Genomic DNA, 19,999 nt, shown 5'->3' on the forward strand with positions numbered 1-19,999 from the left:
CACTAAATGTTTCCATACTTACCTGTGATGGTCTGGCTGACTGGGCCAGGTGTGTCTAACGACTGGCTAACGACTATGAAACTGCCGGAGGGGGACTGATTGACAGCCCTTTGTTCTTACTGTGAGTATGTGCAAACTTCCTGGGAATGGATGAAATCACTGCATTGTATGTGGTAGAAAGATGATGTCTGAGGCCACCACCTCTGTTCAGGGAAGGTCTTTCCAGCTTAACATAGATGGCTTCCTTGACTCCTCTTTCATACCATCTTTCCTCCCTGTCTAAAATGTGAATGTTGTTGTCCTCAAAGGAGTGTCCTTTGTCTTTGAGGTGGAGGTGAACAGCTGAGTCTTGTCCTGAGGAGGTGGCTCTCCTGTGCTGAGCCATTCTTCTGTGGAGTGGTTGTTTAGTTTCTCCAATGTACAGATCAGAGCATTCCTCACTGCACTGGACATATATCTGCATATATCACATTGCTGTGTTTCTCCCTGGGAATCTTATCCTTCGGGTGAACCAGTCTCTGTCTCAGTGTTGTCATAGGTTTGAAATGGACCGGGATGTCATGGTTGTTGAAGATCCTGCGGAGTTTCTCTGATACTCCTGTGGTTTTTCTGTCAATATGGGTGCTGTGTGAACATTAATGAGGAAAAAAATGAACTGAAATGATTTAAGCAAATGGCTGCTATATAACAAAGAGTGACAAGTTTAGGGGTTTGAATACTTTCCGTACCCACTGTATATGAGGCCCTTGGTACAATGACATGTACAGTCATGTGAAAAAATTAGGACACCCTTTGAAAGCATGTGGTTTTTTGTAACATTTTTAATAAATGGTTATTTAATCTCCGTTTCAACAATACAGAGAGATTAAAGTAATCAAACTAAACAATGAAAACTGAAGAAAAGTCTTTTCAAGATCTTCTGTAAATGTCATTCTACAAAAATGCCTATTCCAACTGAGGAAAAAGATAGGACACCCTTGCCCCTAATAGCGAGTGTTACCTCCTTTGGCTGAAATAACTGCAGTGAGACGGTTCTTGTAGCCATCTACCAGTCTCCGACATCGGTCTGAGGAAATTTTACCCCACTCCTCAATGCAGAACTTTTTCAGCTGTGAGATGTTTGAGGGGTTTCTTGCACGTACAGCCCTTTTCAAGTCACCCCACAGCATCTCAATGGGATTCAAATCTGGACTTTGACTTGGCCATTCCAGGACTCTCCATTTCTTCTTTTTCAGCCAATCTTTGGTTGATTGACTAGTATGTTTTGGGTCATTGTCATGTTGCATGGTCCAGTTCCGCTTCAGCTTTAATTTTCTAACTGATGGTCTCACATGTTCTTCAAGCACCTTCTGATACACAGTAGAATTCATGGTGGATTCTATGATGGTGAGCTGACCAGGTCCTGCTGCAGCAAAGCAGCCCCAAACCATGACACTTCCACCTCCATGCTTCACAGTTGGTATGAGGTTCTTTTCTTGGAATGCTGTATTTGGTTTACGCCAAACATGTCCTCTGCTGTTGTGTCCAAATAATTCAATTTTGCACTCATCTGTCCAAAGCACATTATTCCAGAAGTCCTGGTCTTTGTCAACTTTATCTCTGGCAAATGTCAGTCTGGCCTTGATGTTTCTCTTGGAAAGCAAAGGTTTCCTCCTTGCACACCTCCCATGCAAGTTAAAGTTGTACAGTCTCTTTCTGATTGTAGAGGCATGTACTTCTACATCAACAGTAGCCAGAGCCTGCTGTAGTTCTCGAGATGACACTTTAGGGTTTTTGGAGACCTCTTTTAGCATCTTGCGGTCTGCTCTTGGGGTGAACTTGCTGGGGCGACCAGTCCTGGGCATGTTGGCAGTTGTTTTGAAAGCCCTCCACTTGTAGACTATCTTCCGGACAGTGGAATGGCTGATTTCAAAATCTTTTGAGATCTTTTTAAATCCCTTCCCAGACTCATAGGCTGCTACAATCTTTTTTCTGAAGTCCTCTGACAGCTCTTTTGCTCTCACCATGGTGCTCACTCTCACTTCAACAGTCAGGAGCACACCAAACTAAATGTCTGAGGTTTAAATAGGGCAAGCCTCATTCAACATGCAGAGTAACGATCTACTAATTATGTGCACCTGGTGTGATATACCTGTGTGAGATCTGAGCCAATTTAAGAGGGAATACATGTGAGGGTGTCCTATCTTTTTCCTCAGTTAGAATAGGCATTTTTGTAGAATGACATTTACAGAAGATCTTGAAAAGACTTTTCTTCAGTTTTCATTGTTTAGTTTGATTACTTTAATCTCTCTGTATTGTTGAAACGGAGATTAAATAACCATTTATTAAAAATGTTACAAAAAACCACATGCTTTCAAAGGGTGTCCTAATTTTTTCACATGACTGTAAATGTACCAATAGCCAACAGAGATGAGTTTAATGGTCAATGATGCCTACAGGAGAAGGACTAAAGCATTCAAAGTTTGCTCTTGAATTTTTGTTGTGGCATTCTCTAAGTGAGTGCAGGTCACCAAATGACTCAAACTAAAATATTTAGTTTATTATATCACAGTATAAAGATAACATTTAGCAGAGTGTACACTGACACAGCACCAGAATATGACCCCCCAGAAATGAAGTACTGGTGCCTGTTATTAGCAACAACCACACACACAAAACGATATAAAAGCTTCCTTTGCTCCAGTCCTCTATCTGAGAGCCAGTGTGTGGACTTGGTAGATCTCCTTAGGGAAGTTTTTCTGTTGCTCCTCATAGACAATCCTCAGGCCTGCTCTACCCACCAGCCTGTGAACTATTTCCAGATCGCGACACACACTACTGTCCAACTCGTCTGGGACCACACCCTCATACGATACATTGTCTTTGATGACGATGAGCCCATAGGGCTGCAGGGCTTTCTGGCAGCGCTGCAGGAACTCCACCAGGTGGATGTCTGTCAGGTGGCCTAAGGGGAAGACAGTGAAGATTTTTACTTAAGACCATCAGTCTGAGTTTTGTTGAGGGGTTTTAAAACAGTTACCAAACCTACTGGTTAAGCAGCACAAATATACTTCTGATCAAAGACACTGCTTGGGCTTAACCCTAACCGCAGCCAACTAGATCATATCACATGTCATCTGACCACATCACGAAGATACAATAAACCACACAAAGTCTAACAATGGCAGCCACTGAGCCAGACTCACCAATGACCCACTGGATCCAGATGATATCATAGCGTCCATGCTCTGGTACAAAGTCCTGCAAGCCACAGCAGAAGTAGTTTCCCACTCTTTTGCTGTCCTCTCCCAGGTAGGACTTTGCTTTGTCCAGGAACTCCGGCGTCACGTCCACCAGGTCCACAGTTTTGAACAAAGGTAGAAGCAAACGCTTGGTGATCCTCCCGATGCCCGCGCCACAGTCCAGAGCACAGCCCGTGCCTGTCTTCCCCTCTCCCTCCTACACACAGAGGAAACAGACAGGTCACATACAGATGTACAGACAAAACTTTGATCTGTGTAAACTATAAACAGAATCACATTATAGCTATAAAAACTTCCTACAGATAGAACGTATTAACACTCGTGCATTCAGAAACCTGTGAAAAGAATCCAGCCAGGCACAAAAAGCAAAAAGCATTCAGGACCACAGGAGGAAACTCTCATTGTGGAATCAGATTTCATCCAAGTAGATGGAAGTATGTATACAGCACACTAAGCATGATGCGTTTCGTCATCAACAGCTAAACAGACTTGTGAAGTTTTAACATAACAGAACTAGTTCAGTGCACTGAACACAAAACTCCTGAACTGTAGATATTCCTATTGAATGCATGGTTCCCCCTTACTTCTCTAAGCTGGCTGACGTAAGAGTTTCTTACACCAAGAAATTTCTGCAGGAACGCCTTGGATCCATTGATATCGATGCTGGAGATGCTGCCATAGCCTCCCAACATGCCGTCCACTGTGGGGGGAATCTCCTTCCAGTAATCCTTAGCGTTGGAGTAGAAAGTCGTCTCATCTTCTGCTATGTCACCCATCCTGTCAAAGTGAATAATAACACAGTTCAATCACAGGGCAATTTACTATGCTAGCTGTGCTGCAGGGATAATTACTTCAGCTCCACAGCAGATACCTCATAACCGAGTAACCTCCCCCTCCACAACCGGAAAGGATACATGGGATCCATATAGCTACACTTTTCTCTTACTAAACTAAATGCTTTTACTGCTAGATGTCTAATATATTTGTAGGAAAAGACCTCATAAAAAGCTTAGACCTTAAAAGGGTGAACAGGAGAGAGGATTGAGAAATACAACCACAAGGAGCCAGTCCTATTTTCTCAAAAATACTTTCACCACAAAAATCATGCTGTGGAGAGGAAGGAGTGGATAGAAGAATAAAGACAACCAGGAATAACTGAAGAAGGCCCTAACTGTGTTCACTTTGCCATAGTGTTTGGTATAGCTGCTTCCTCCATGACGATCAGTATCAGGTGATTGGACTGCCAGCAAACACTGATCATTAAAATCAATGAAATGTGCCACTGTTGGTTCCAGGATACTTATGTTTCACACAAGTTTTACCTTTGCGATATTGCAGCTCTGTAGTTTTCAAATGAATGGAATCAAACACACACACACACAGCAGCTGGATATGTCTACATTTAGCAGTAGTTCAGCTGTCAGCGCCCATCTTGTGCCTGGGGCAGAGGGCATACGTTTTCACTGAGGTTCATTACACAATGAAAGTGAAGCTTTTAAATGACCATAAATAGTGCTGTGGTTATAATTAGATAGTATACTCGTAAACAGGTGGTGTGACTAAAGCACCACCTTTCAGATTACAGACTACTGTGTCACAAATCAATAAATCTATTCTGACGGTAACCATTTATTTTAGTTCTATCTCATATAGTGAACAACAGTGACGTCATGGGCAGCTAACGCATATGCAGACTTTAAGTGGTAATAGGCCATTTATAATGTTTCCTTCCACAGAACAAATGTGTACATAACTTCCGTACTGTTGTTATTTAATGACGCGCCTAACGCCATGCACGTGCTAACTTTAAAACATTGTACTTTTAACTGCCTTAGCCACGGACTGCGCTGCGTGTGGAAATATCGACTGCGGGTTCATAACATTGAATAAGCGAGTACTGACAAAATACTTGCCCCGTCTTGTGTCCGGTCCCGCAGCCCTCGCTATTTCTCGTGCCCCCGGTCCCGGTGTCGGTGCTTCAGTTTTCTATTTGCGACCATCACTGCCCTGTTAGCACGTCATTTCCTTTTTTGGTTCCTGGGAGAAGAAGAGGCGACAGCGCCTCCTGCTGGCTGACCTGCCTAGGCCTTTTTATTTTCATTGCTTAATGCCCACATTCAGGGCCGTAACCAGGGTTTATAAATACTAAGGTCCATAAATTGGTCTCCTTTTTGGGAAATATGAACAGGTTGAAATATTCACCAACATAAAATAATATTTTATATATTAGTTAAAATATACCCATGCCCATGGGCAGCTTGTCAGTTTGATCAGCTTTATCCTTGTGAGTTTGAGTTTTACATACATTTTGGTTATAGGTGTCTTCACCATCTGGCAGCAAAACATGCCCGCAAATTCAGTGATGGACTTTTTAAGGACACCCAACAATAAAAGTTGCACTAACTCAATTATTTTCTATTGAGTGAGTGAAGGGAAGAATGCTTTATTTTTTTTTACACTTTATATTTGCATGTTTATTCTTAAGTTGTTAGTTATATGTTGTGGAGTTGAGTAACACAATTTTGATTCTCTGTATATCCAGCACATATAGCAGCTTTGACAATAAAGCTGACTGACTTTATTTATATGTTTATGTTAAGCAGTTTTACTTTGACCAACGCCTTACATTTTATTTTGGTTTGTTTTAAAAGCTCTTGATGTGAAGTTTTACAGACTAACTCCATGAGTTATTTCTTAGAGTGTACTGCAAATACAATATTAACCAAATATAGAACTTTGAGGTGTTATAATGTTAATTAATATTAATATTATTTTACTCAAATAAATAATTAAACTGAACCAGCAGCCATCTTAGTTCTCCAAAATATAGTTCCAGATATAATTCCATGACAGTGTTTGATTTTATCTCCATCCCTCTGTAAGACTCTCTCTTCCTTTCAGGCCTTTATGGTGACTTATCACAGGAAGCTCACACTAATCTAGCCCTAATGTGTGCTCTTCTGTGTAGCAGCCAAAAAGATAGATGAGATAAGATACAAAAAAACTATATACAGTATAAAATAAACTACACAGAAAAACTACAAAACCAGATTAGAAAAGCTACAAGAGCTGCTAAGACAACAAAAAAGACCCAAACCTTTAAAAGTCGTCCATTTTACACCAAAGGTATAAAATTAAGTAAAACTGACAGATGAACATTTGTGAGAGAAAGTGATTTTACACCTGCTCATTACAGCAACACACTGACATGTCAGTCACACTTTTGCCAGATATCAGTGCAAAAAACACAACCACTGCAAACATTATCAAATAAATGAATAAAAGTTGAAAACACGGGGGGAGGAAGAACCACAGGAGAATGACTTCAATATAATATGAGCTTCATTTCCAGTGCATCTGTTCAGGCCTATAAACATGTGATACTAGAAAACGTACAGCATGCAACCTGGACCTAGCTAAGCAGAAACTTTACAAAGAGTCTACAGGAAACACAATGGAAGACTCTTAGGACAGACCATTTTAAACAATTGTCAGTTTGAAGACCACTATGGTTACTGTTGACCTACAGTGTGCTAGCGGACATTGGGCTACTGTTGGTCGAAGAGGGAGAGAAGGCAGGTGGGTTCGTAGACAGAGAGACAAGAGGAGAGGTAAGAGTGTAGGTCTGAGAGTAGGGTTGGAGTAAAGTTGGAACAATGACAGGGAGGTAGAGAGCTGGCCGACATAATGGACCTGTGTGTGCAGGAGACCAGGTGGGAGGACAGCAAAGCACGCAGTTTTGGGAGGGAGATACAACTGTACAAACTGAAATAGGTAGGAGTGATCCTGGAGGAGGAGTCTGTGGGGACTGTTTTAGAAGTAACAGAGTGTCAAACAGGGTCATCAGTTTGGAGTTAGAAATTAGGGGGTAATGCTGTGGCCAGTGGTTATGATCCACAAGTAGGTTAGAAAAGGAGAGATTCTGGAGTGAGGTAGATAAGGTGACAAAGAGCATTCCCAGGTGAGAGAGTGGTGATTGGAGCAGACTTCAATGGGCATGTTGGTGAGGGGAACAGAGGTGATGGGCAGGCTTAGTGTGAAGGAAATGAACCAAGAAGGACAAATGGTGGAGAGAGAGTGTAGCAAGACAGTGGTGTGTAGGATGACTGATGGGCAGGAAGAAGAGCAGAGGAAAGATACAGAAGGAGACCAAGTGGTAGAAGTTGAAAAAGGAAGAATGGTGTGAGGAATTCAGACAGAAGTGGAGACGGGCTCTGGGTGGTTGGAAAGTGGTTCCAGATGACTGGGATCTACAGCAGAAGTGATCAGGGGGACAGGTAAGAAGGTGCAAGGTGAGTCATCTGGAAGTAGGGATTAAAGATAAGGAATCTATCTATCTATCTGGAGAGGGTGGAGGAGTACAAATCCCTGGGAGTGACCATCAACAGCAGACTGAGCTGGAGGACCAGCACAGCCGTGTACAAGGAGACCTGCAGCATTGCAGCCAGTGACGCCAACAGACTGAACAACTGATCCGGAAGGCTGGCTCTGTCATTGGCTGCAGACAGGAGACTTTTGAAGCAGTGGAGGAGAGCAGGACACTGAACAAACTCCGATCCATCATGGATCACCCCGACCACCCTCTCCTCCCTGTACTGGACAGACAGCGGAGCGCCTTTTCCAAAAGGCTCAGACAGCTTCACTGTCACTGAACGCTACAGGAAATCTGTCCTGCCTCATGCTGTAAGACTGTACAGCACTTCCTCTCTGTGCCAGAGATAACAGACTCACTGCTGTAAGGGACACGTTCTGCACAAGGTTTAGGTTTTTCTTACTTTCAAATTGCACACTGTTGTTCTTGTATATCATATCATTTCATATCTTCATACCAAATGGCACAATCCATTTCAGACTTATATTTATACCTGCATTACAAACTGCACATTTTCGCTTCTGCACCTGTGTTTATATTTATCTTGCTGTAAATAATGTTTATACTGTTTCATTTTTACCGTTAGAGGTATGTTTGTTATTTTTTTGGTTTGCTTGAGTGACTGTATATGGCTGCTGCAACAGTGAAATTTCTCAATCTATCTACAGATTAGTGAAAGAAAGATAGGGGGAAGGATGAACAACAGGTAAGAGTGATTAAAGATTCTAACAGTAAGGAAAGTGTGCAGAGAAGCATAACGTCCAATAACTGCCAGTTCTGTTACTACAAATGCAAAGTTTTTCATCTCAAGATAAGTCAACTCAAATTAAACATGTCTAAGTCTGAGTTTAGTGTGTTGAACCTTTCTGAAACAGGCCACTGAACGTTATCGTTGAATCCATGCCTCTCAAGCCATTAAAGGCAACAGAGCTAAAGGAAATGATTTCTTTCATGTTACTGAACTCATGTCTGGCAGTCCTAATTAGATCCTTCTGTCTCACAGACTCCTCCTGCTTGTGGTTATACACTCATGCCTTTTATTTGGTGATGAACTTGGTGATGTAGCATTAGGACAGGCCTGAGATTTGACCCGTACTTGAAAGTAGAGTGTTGTGTGATTTGCATGCAGTATGAGTGAGAATCAGTTGTTTGGATAATGTGCTAGTAGAAGTGTGTGGTACTTTTACTGCATATTACATACCATGTATTGGCACATAATTATTTTTGTAATATACTAAATAGTACAGAAGAAGCACTCTTTTCTGTCCCATAATCCTCTGTGTCACATGGCAGATGAGACAGAAAAGAGACTAAAAGCTGAGATTGTCTACACTCCTGCACTATTTATTATGCAAAAATTATTATGTCCAATATTATTTCGCAGTGGGCCAGCATGCTTATTTTCCCCCGCTTTCATGCAGGCACCCTGTCTCTTTTTTTCTGGACTTCCTGATTTCCTGTGGGCTGCAGTATATACAGTATATAGCTTGCACCACTTTATTCAGTGCTGCTTAGCATGACACCAGTGAGTTAAAAAAGAAATGAACATCTTCATGCTTTACACCAGTTGCAGTGAGGTAATTGCGCCACAGGAGGGCAGTGTCATATAGAGCGATGGACCGTCAGCATCCATTCTGTCTGCCTGTCTTTTCTGCTGTCTTTCATGTTTTTATGGTACAATTGTGACCTGCTGGTATCTGACGTGCTGCCACATTGTTTTCATCCAAATGTTTTTGCACATGCTTTAACTAAAATAGAATGAAAGAGATTGCTTGGGACACTAACTGAAAGAAACAAGCAAAAAGAGTAGCTGGAAGTTTGGGGGTTTAATTAGACTAAGAGCAGTTCTTACTTTGCAGCTCAGAACACTGTCACAGTGGGGAGATATGTGCAAGAGCCTGAAAGGGGAGAATGTAAATGTAATAAAGTTGCTTTTTGACAATCGGATGAGTTGTTTTGGTTTGATGTGACCTGATTACCAGCTTTGCTTAGATGGGTGCACCACCATATGCAATGTCTAAGAACCACAGAGGGAATAAGCACAGGACTCACAGCTCCATACCACAGAGGGAGGAGTAACAAAGATACAGAGGGAGGAAACTAAAGCCACACAACTGTGGCTGCTGCGCTGTTGCACTGGTGCTTTTTCTCATAAATATTTCAGGGAGGTAAACACCATAACTCCTCCATCCTGCACTCAGTGCTATGGTTTGGACTGCAGAGAGAGAGGCAGAGAAAAGAGATTGTTGTCTTGATGTTTGGTTTTTTTTCCACCAGGGAAAGTCAATATTATAAATAAATCTGTCTTCAATCAAAATCAATCATTTCCCCATTGTGGGACAAATAAAGGTTTTCTTAATCCTAACCTAAAGGAATGACCAGTTTTAAGATATGATTGAGCTTTGCTAATACCGGACAATTTTAAGGTTTATTATGGATTTCACAGGAAGTATGATCTCTCTTGCTATTTCCTAGAAGGTTTTTGGTTACCTGGAAGGTTTTTGGAGAATGAACTGGACATATATCCATGAAGGTTCTCAGCCATCCAGATCAAGTGCTACAGAATTGTCAGGATACAGGTTATATTACAGTTGTATTGATAAGGTACATGTATAGGCTATTGCCATTAACATTACAGCAATGTGTTCTACAATCTACTGCTGCATACTGTGCTACATGTGCTGCAGACAGTGTTGTGGTTAATAGAGTAAAAGCAGCTCAAACTGCGTGATAAAACACATAAAGCATGTAATAAAGACCCATTGATATAGCTGTGATAGGTCACAACATTGGCTGATAATAGCACATTGACCTATTGGTCTGCCTCTAATCCTGGTAATAATCAGGTCTGGAAGGATTAGATGCATGGATTATGTTTTAGCATCACTCTGAAACAGGATGCTCCTGATTTTAGAGTTCACAGGCAGCAGTGGCTCAGTGGTACAGCAGGGCTGTCCAATAACCGGAAGGTTGGTGGTTCGATCCCAGCTCCTCCCTTTACCCACCTAGCCTCCAGTGTACTCACTGGTGCATGGTGCTCTTTGCTGGGCTGCCTTAAGCAATTTCCCCATTGTGGGACTAATAAAATGAATTAAATTTAATTTTAGCTATGTGTGCAGGTGGAAGAAAGCGGTCCAAGAGACTTACACATCCTCATAGATGTCCTCGGGACCAGAGTAATGCTATCCAGATTAGCTTTGTCTGACTTCAGAGGCGGAATTACATGTGGTCCAGCTCTTAATGTCTTTAAGATATGCCTGAACTTTGACTAACTGTATCATAGGTGGAATCTAAAATCTATCTTAAGCACAGTTTCTCAGCAAACAAGTTTTAACTTTGGTCCACAGTTGTCCACATCAGTAGCAGTGGACAGAGAGGGACAGATGGTATGATCCAACCAACAGACTGCAGAGCGGGAGGCAGAGGTTCACATTCAGATTTCTTTGTTATCACTTCACACATGACACAGCATATATGGATGTGAGATAACATTTCATATAAAATGTTCTGTATCGGTTTGGGGGTGGGGCAGTGGAGGGACAGCTCTGACAGACCTACACTGAGAAGGAGACAGACAGAGTTACACACTTATTCAAACTTTGTGTTCTATGGCTGAGGCTAGGCCTTATTGGAAAAGCGTCTAGGGTGAGCTCGGCACTGAAATTAGATATTGATCCTGCCACCTCCTCCTCCTCCTCCTCCTCCTCTCTCTCTCTCCCTCTCAAGCTTTGGCACTGACCATGTTCCCTTCTGGTGATCCCTTCTCTTTTATTTGGTCCTCTCTGTCACTCTTGGGATTAACTCAGTTGGGGTTTTTCTCATTTATGCATCCTTGCTTCTATCCCTTGTATCCTCCCATTTATGAGGAGGGATGTGAAAACCAGAGAAGCCCCTGCGTCTGTAAGTCCTCTAATCTAAGTCATTATGTGTGGTTTGTCTTGTTAGAATTCTGTTCACATTGAAAACTAATGTCCAAGTCCTGCTACAAGCTTCAGCTCCACGTAACATGTAAACCAAAGCATGTAATCTGAATGTGCTGCACTCATGATAACCTTTTTATGTTGCTGTTCTTGTGATTACAATTAGGATATTGTTCAGAGTGATAAAACATTTTCACCTCCATTTTTACTCTTCAAAGGTAGCAGATTTCATTCTGATGCACTTTTTGTTAAATTAGTGTAACTTCTATTTACAGTCTTATAGCAACCGATTAGTTCGGCAGTTTCGCTTTAAAACGGAGAATATGAATCATCTGTAAAACACTAAAAACATCATCAATCCTCCAGGACGACCCTGTGAGGAGTATTGGCAGGTCACTCTCTTCCTGCTCTGCGTGCACCAGAGAGGTACGTGCATGATGGCCGAAGTCACAGACCGCAGCTCGTCTTCAGGTAATGTGTGTCCATGTGATTGGAGGCGTGGCTTCGGGGTGAGCTCCGAGAGAAGGGCGTGGGTTTACATTTGAAATCTGGCTGACTCACTGAGTTTTTAAAATCTCCTACCCTACCTTTAACATCTCTAAGCCATAAAAATGTTAATAATGTGGGTGTGCTATTTTTTTATTTTAAATAAAATTTTGATTTAAGGAGGTTTTCCTCATGTGTTTATGGCTCTTTGTTAATAAAATAAAATGTCATTAAATGAGTCTAACACAGAAAACCTGGGCCAGTTATAATTCTAGCACAGACACAGTGTCTTTTTATCCCCTGACAGATTAATCACTCACAGAACTTTTCAGAGAGAAGCCCTCACTTAAATAAAACATATTCTATTACATGTTAAAAAGGTAGAATATTAGTATGGTGCATATTTATACTAATGTGCACCATGGGAAATTTTCAATGTGTCATAAAAACATATTTATCTGACATTCAGCAAATGTTTGACTTGTTGTGTGGAACAGAAGTGAAACAATTTGCCAGAGCTTACCAAGAAGAAAATAACATCCAGTGCTTTCCCCGCCTCCCTCCCATCTCTGTTCTCTCTTCCTATCTCCCTCAGGCTCACCTTCACTCATCACCTCATCTATTTTTCCTCTTGTGTTGCTAGGCAACAGACAGGAAGAGCATCATTTGGAGACGTCAAAACCACAGGAAGAAATTGCAGAAAGACACAACATGCAGATGTACCATAAAAGATCACATAATCAGCGATATATCTTCATGTGATAGCATGCTCTTGTTATACACATACACATGAATTGTTGATAAATATTAAACATTATACTACAGTGGACAAACAGTGGGTTTAGAAGTTATGATGAAATGCTAATGTATGTTTAATTTTTCATTTGGATATGTCGAAAACAAATAATTGACAGATTAAGAAAAATCCTGCTTCTATTTTACACTTATATCAACTATTATACACTCCAGCATCGCGCCCAACTTACAGACTGTAACTTTCCCTCCTGTTATTTCAGAAACAAGATTTCTATGACCAGCTGATCTGTTAATATTGTAGTATTTACAAGTAGCTGCATGAAGTGGGTAGATGTGGTGACAGCTGACATGAGAGATGAGTGTCTGAGACTGGTACAGATTGTGATGTTATGTTAAGTTATAGTCATGTGATTCTGTGAGAGTCTCTGCACTATCCAGTATGTGAAGAAGAACCTGCAGACACTGCAATAGATTTCATTTTGAGTGTGGATGAAGATTCTTAGTCGTCCAGGTTATTTTCATTCAAGAGCTTGAAGCAGGTCAACAAGAGTTTTTCTTGAAGATGTTCAGCTCCTCCGAGCAGTTCGACCTGATGAAGCTGCTTGAAGGAAGAAAACAGCTGATCTGCTTCTGTCATTTTGAGAATAGGAAAGTTTTCTGATACACCTTTAATGAGACAAAAGTCCTCATTGTTTTTCTCTAAAAATAATCCCTGAATTCATCAACAACAGAGACATGACAATGACTATCAAGGTGGTGGTTGTGAAATCATCACTACATCAAGGGGCAATGCAAACATGACCTTCCTTGTATATAGCTTTTAGCTTGGTGGTCAGTTTAAAGCTGTCACTGCTGCTTAGCTAATGCTACGCAACCAACCCAGTCACTATCTCTGCTAGAACAAAATGGGACTACCGTGTTTTCCAGACTATAAATCACACCAGCCTAAAAATCCATAACTGAGAAGAAAAAAAATGGTATCCCGGAATAAGTTTCATTTTTGGGGGGAATTTATTTTACCAAATCCGAGACCAAGAACAGACATTTCATCTTGAAATGCGAGTTATAATAACTATAGAATAGAGATCAACAGGCTGAATAGATGTATGCTAACGTAACACATTTATGGCTATTCAGCTACATAGAGCATAAAAGCGAACTCAATAGGTGTCCTTCATGTAACATATTAACAGTTATTCAGATAAGTATAGCATTAAGAACATAACAAAACAACTTGATCAAACTTCTTCATCCTCAGTGTCACTTCTGAAAAACTCCACAAACTCCGGAAGTAGGCGAGCCTAGTGCCCTCTAGTGGCTGTCAAAAGTAAAATAACAAAAGTGAAATTATGTATTTAAATATATGAGTCGCACCTGAGTATACCTGGCATACCTAGCCAAAGGAGCAGATGTGCACATATGAGGCATATAGCAACAAGATTACAGTACATGACATATACCGTACAGTGGTGCATAATACAACATTGCAATGGATAAAATACTGTAAAAAGAGACAGCACAGTATTAACTATAAAACAGCACCTGTAAGCCAGACACTCAAAAGCTTTTACTTCGTTTTTCTTACCACTACATAGGCTACGCAATGAAGAAGAGCTAGTTGTTGATTTTGTGTGTGTGTAAACCCAGCTCATGGGTTTATACGTGGTGGTGGTTGTGTGAAAAAATGTCCACATATGATTTATCTTCAGTCAGTAATGTGGTCCTTTTTCATGCAAGCAAAATGCATCCTTATCTCTGCAGCCTGCTTTCTCTCTGCGCTGCTCTTCTTTGAGTCTTTATTCATCCTCATGGCAAGCACAGCAGCATTCCCTTCTCCTCTGTGTCACCTCCGCTCCCCCTCCCTCCCTTCCATCTCCTGCCGCTTCTATCCTCCCTCCCTTTTTTTTGCTATGTGTTTGCAGATGAAATGGGCAGCCTGCCAGTTTTTCATATTTCTTGGCAGCAAAGTGGCTAGCTAACTTCCTTGGGATGGGGGGCAGAGGGATGGGTGTAGGGAAGTGGGGCTTGCAAAAGGTTACATTTGCACAATAGCAAAATAGCAAAGACAACTGAGATAGATGGGGAGATGAAAGAAAGATGAATGAACACATGGGAAAGAAAGAAATAAAGAAAGAAAGAAAGAAAGAAAGAAAGAAAGAAAGAAAGAAAGAAAGAAAGAAAGAAAGAAAGAAAGAAAGAAAGAAAGAAAAGCTGGACTATATCAGCTAAATGACTTGCCCATTCTGGAGTAATGGAAAAAGCCCTCTGGGGGAATATTCAGTATGCAAGAGTATTGAGTTGCATGCAGTTATTACAATGGTCTGTCCCTCTCCCCTTCTCTTTTTTTTGTCTTTTTCTCTGGAATGATCCCCCAGTGCACGCACGCACGAACACACACACACACACACACACACACACACACACACACACACCTGCAACACCTTCTCTCCTTTTGTGTGAAAGTCCTCTGAAGAAATAGCTTTGGTCTGGGGAGCTGGTGGAATTATACAGTTTGATAGGTTTGCTTGTGTACGTGCACATGCAGAGGACATAAAAGACTGAAGGTGAGCTTTATTAAAATAAAGCTGTAAAATTCCAAAACTCACTAGTACAAACTAAACCTATGCAGTCAACCCATTAGAGGCAAACAGGTGACATGAACAAGCAGAGGGACCAGCAGACAGACAGTTAAGGTGCTATGATCCTGTGTTCTGTTGTTCCTGTGTTTGACTAAATCCTTAGTTTTCTGGTTATTATGAAATATTTGTATTTTTTGGTTATTTCCTGTTTTATTTTGAAAGTCTTGTTTCTCTGTGTATCCCTTTGTGTTTCGCTTCCTCTTGTGTCCCATGCCCCGCCCTGATGTTCACCAGTGTGAACAGAGCAGGAAGAGAGTGACAACCAGCCAATCCTCCACCCAGGGTCGTCCTGGAGGATTAGCTGATGTTTTTAGTGTTTTATAGCTTCCACAGATGATTCATATTCTTCGTTTTAATGCGAAACTGCTGAACTAATTGGTTGCCATCGGAACGTAAAGAGAAGTTACACTAATTTAACAAAAAGTGCATCAGAATGAAATCTCCTACCCGACCTTTAAGATACATTATTAAAAAGACATAAAACAAACCCAGATTCAGATTAGATGATGACAGGCAGAGCTGATGGCTTTGACCGAGGCCTAGGAGAAGCACGAGCTGAACATCAAAGCTAAAGAGGAAACTGGTGTATTCTCCCTGTCAGTGTGTTAAGGCAAAAGCAATTGTTAAATGGCCAACAGATCAACATCAAACAGGTCTGATTAGAGAAAATGGAGTATTCACACATACAATATACACAAAAACCCACTGAAAACACCTCTGAAATATAATTTTTCAACGTGTTACATGCATGACGTGTGAAGGGGGCTTTACAGTAGTGAAGTATTAGTAGGCTTTACGTGTGTCATGTTACTCTATAAGAGGTTTTCAGAGCAGGGGTGACCATGAGCCCTGACAAAAATGGGAAAATTATGCTGCCGTTTTGCAGGTAACATTTCCCCACAACGGAGGAGCTGCTCACAGGGTCCCCCTACGGTCTGATGAATGCTATAGTCTGCTACAACTGTCACAAAACTTTTCTACAGGCACATTCTTTGACTAGCAGCCAAGGGCATCACCAAATGTCTCATCAGAACAGGTAAAAGAGCCATGGTGTCACTATTATTAGACTAATAGCAGTAGTACTAATAGTTCTTCTTATATGAATAAACCTATTGCTTCATTTGTTTATTTTCTGAAATCCAGAAATGAAAAAAAACTGTGTAAATAAATTACAAATGAACAGGCGAGTATGAGTGATAGTTTTCCTATAACTGACTGATATTAAAATCATGGACTGTGGGCTATAAAAAACTGAACATATGCTCGGGCTACTGTTCATAAGGCGATCATCATGTTTCCACTATGAAAAGTTGAAAAAAAGCAATTCGTTTTACTTATTGGTCCGACAGTAACAGAGCCAGGTCACCATCAGTTGGGCACGCACTCTTTTCATTTTCTTCGTCTGCTTAGACATCACCTTTACTTCGTTTGGTTTACTTGCTGCTTCAGCCATGACTTTGAACTTTGCTTCCAACACTCTTTGCCTTGTCCTCTGAAAAATGGGGGAGGGGACAGGGGAGGCAGGTGCATGTGATGCATGCTGTGAAGTAGGAGGATTTTATAGTGTTTGGTTGGTTGGGGTTCCTATTTGAACCCTAAAGTTTCCCAGTGCCAGTGCAGGTGATACAGACGCCTCATTCAACCAGAGGTGTCATTAATAAGATAAGATAAGATAAGATAAGATAAGATAAGATAAAACTTTATTAATCCCGAAGGAAATTCTTGTGCCAGAGGTATTAAGTTACATTAAGTTACATTAAATCTGTTGTGAGTTGATGTACCATCAGCGTGATTTTGGAAATACAGTTTAGAGGCTGAAAGACTACAGTGTTGCTTCAAATGTGAAGGTTGGAATTGTAAACGATAGATTCCCACTGTCCTAGCTGTTGAAAAACTACCAGGAACAATGGTCCCTTTGAAATAGCTCCCTTTAATTTTTTTGTTGTTGATCTGCAGGAATATGACTTCGAACGCTGGCAGTGTAGAAGGCTTTGATAAAGGTAGATAGCTCAGCTGCTACACAGCTCAGGAACTCATGGTGGGTAGCGTCTTTGTGTTTCAGGGCTGTTCAGGGAAAAACAACTAGCAACTACAAGGAAGATACTTCTGAGTGGCTCTCAGATGATTGTTAACCAGGCTTCAGAATCTTTCTGAAACAAAGGCAGCAGAGACAACTGGCAGTGGCTAGTGTGCCCACTCAACATTGGTACACTGGCAGCAGTGGAGATATGACAGATACTGCTGGTAACGTTTGGGATTTCGTGCCACCCCAGCCACAAATTCCAATCATATTGAAAAATAATACACAGCAGCAAAATTAATGTATAATGTTATATATTATTATATTATATATATTATAATGTATAATTATATAAAAAACTATAATAAAAATAATTTCTTTGGTATTTATGATTGATGATTTTAAACTTTACTGTACTATAATGTTGTTCCAAATATGGTTCTAACATGTTTTCTAAATGTAATAATTCTGCATCAGCTTCTCAACAATGCCTTCAAAACAATAGCCTCCACAGCTAAGATGATTCTCTCTTTCTGTGTTTTCTGCATGGAAGGAAACACAGAAAGAGAGAATCACAGGCGTGTGAGCGCACACACACACACACACACCTCTGCTGCCTCCCCTCTTTGCTGTGCTGCTTCTATAATTCCACTTCTGTCATTCTAGTTCCAGGCTGCTGGCTTCCCACCCCCACTCCCTCTCTCCCCCTCTCTCTCTCTCTAGCAAAAGAACAGCACAGGGAAAGAGCTCTTTGAGAGATGGAGCTGACAGAGCCACACACATACACCAAACTGAACTAAACAGCAAATGTGGAAGAAAAAAAACCTGCTGCACATTTGGGTTTTTACAAGAACAATGCCTATCTTGTCTCCTCCCTCTGTCTGACTCATTTTTTCATTCTCCTACTACCAACACACAGAAAAGCAGCGTAGTATCAGACTCCCATAATGTTGAAGGATTTGCAAAAGCTTGAGCGTGTATAGTCATTGTCAAACTAACTGCATGCTTGGCAGTGTGATCCCTGGTATGTCCTTGGTTTTGACACTTAACCTTAAATTGCTCCCAGAGGTTGTATCATTGGCATGAATTTGTGTGTGCTTGTAGGCACAAACAGGTGAATGTGAAGTACTGTTAAGCACTCTGAGTACCTTTATAGGTAAAAAGGTGCAACATGAAATGCACACCATTTTACTCTGTTTAAAGTTATCATATGTCATGGAACCAATAGATCACTATTCTAATTACACATTAAACATTCATCCCATCCAACATTTATCTTAACCTGCTTTATTGTGTACAGGGCCGCAAGGGGGTTTGGAGCATAGGGAGAGGTGGACAGGTGTCCAGTCTATCACAGGGCCACATACACACAGACAACCAACTATTCTCTTGTACTCACCTATGCCAATTAACCAATTCAATGTAAACGTTAAATATTTCATGCTGATTCAACAGGTTGTCAAACATCATCGTCAGACTGTTAATTTTACATCTAAAGACCTAAAGTGTAATAATGGAAAACGTTAAATCTGCATGTTAAGTGTTAAAAGTAACCTAACGGATAAGTAATATTTTGTGAAACTCTCACAAAGAATATAACTGCTTAAAAAACTTTAAGTACTGAAACTCAAATAATCAGTAGGACCTTCTCTAAAGCACTCCATCCATGTTCACATCAAGTAAAGGACAGACCTGTATCCAGATTGTCTGTACAGACTATACGCATAAACACATAGCGATTAAGGTGCCAATTGATTTATGTATGTATCTTGTAAGTAGAAGCACACACTAATACCATGCTCTGAAATGAAGTCATCCTCATTTTAATATTGTGGCTGGCTGCTAGCACCCTCAGGTATGTAACATAATAATCTTGAAACCTTTTTTTAATATGGTCAGCAGATTTTTTTATGCCCATCGAAGATAGAAACACCACTGATACACATCATTTTTCAAAAAAACAAGCTGTAACTAAACTGATGTGCAGTCAGCTGCCTGAGATTCCCACTTCCTTATATCTGCTACTTTGGCATCAGGAGCACTATCCACACGGCATGTTTCTGCTTCATTTTAAATCTATGCGATCAAACAAAAGCAGAGCAAAGAGGTCTGAGTGCAGCTTCTTACAGACCAGACCTGGGGGTTCAAGGTGGACTCAAGCCAAGGTTTTCAGCTTTGTGAATGTGCCCCACTTCTTGCCCACCTCCTGCTTCTTGCTCCTGTTTTTTTAGGTCTTCTGAATAAACTAATTATTAAATGAATAAATGAACTGAAATAATGTGCAGGTGTCAATGAAGATTTTCAGTCATCCAGGTCATTTTCATTCAAGAGCTTGAAGCAGAACTGGACTTAATATTTCTTGAAGATGTTTCGCTGCTCCTCCAAGCAGCTTCATCAGTTCTACTGTTTGGTGGGGAAACATGGTTTATATGTGGTGGGGGACCTCAGTGGGTGGGTCTGTGTGAAACTCACAAACAATAGCTCTAAGTTTCTCCATACTTACCTGTGTTGGTCTGACTGACTGTGTCTTGTGTGTCTAATGACTAGATAACAACTATGAGACT

The 19,999-nt window shown here is 40.9% G+C and overlaps 1 protein-coding gene across 3 annotated transcripts; it reads right to left on the reverse strand.

Annotated features, from left to right (window-relative positions):
- Positions 1 to 2,518: 2,518 nt before the first annotated feature.
- Positions 2,519 to 5,288, reverse strand: ntmt1 (N-terminal Xaa-Pro-Lys N-methyltransferase 1). 3 transcript variants are annotated; one of them, XM_028418677.1, is made up of 4 exons: positions 5,156 to 5,288; positions 3,860 to 4,019; positions 3,186 to 3,438; positions 2,519 to 2,944 (listed from the first exon to the last, which is right to left on the reverse strand). In XM_028418677.1, exons 2-4 carry the CDS (start codon positions 4,016 to 4,018, stop codon positions 2,688 to 2,690), a joined length of 669 nt encoding a protein of 222 aa, XP_028274478.1. In that variant the 5' UTR covers position 4,019; positions 5,156 to 5,288; the 3' UTR covers positions 2,519 to 2,687. The 3 variants fall into 3 exon arrangements, with proteins under 3 accessions (XP_028274478.1, XP_028274476.1, XP_028274477.1); XM_028418675.1 differs by having other exon boundaries at positions 3,827 to 4,019; XM_028418676.1 differs by having other exon boundaries at positions 3,827 to 4,019; positions 5,145 to 5,260.
- Positions 5,289 to 19,999: the final 14,711 nt, after the last annotated feature.

This window comes from Parambassis ranga, chromosome 12 (assembly GCF_900634625.1).
Source record: "Parambassis ranga chromosome 12, fParRan2.1, whole genome shotgun sequence".
In the NCBI taxonomy this organism is placed as follows: Eukaryota; Metazoa; Chordata; class Actinopteri; family Ambassidae; genus Parambassis; species Parambassis ranga.

Bases quoted from the DNA above. Each gene is read 5' to 3' on its own strand.
- ntmt1 (XM_028418675.1), bottom strand. From the start codon at position 4,018: ATGGGTGACATAGCAGAAGATGAGACGACTTTCTACTCCAACGCTAAG. The intron at 3,439-3,826 runs GTAAGGGGGAAC...CTCTGTGTGTAG, and splicing joins ACGTCAGCCAGCTTAGAGAA to GAGGGAGAGGGGAAGACAGG. The intron at 2,945-3,185 runs GTGAGTCTGGCT...TCTTCCCCTTAG, and splicing joins CTGGATCCAGTGGGTCATTG to GCCACCTGACAGACATCCAC.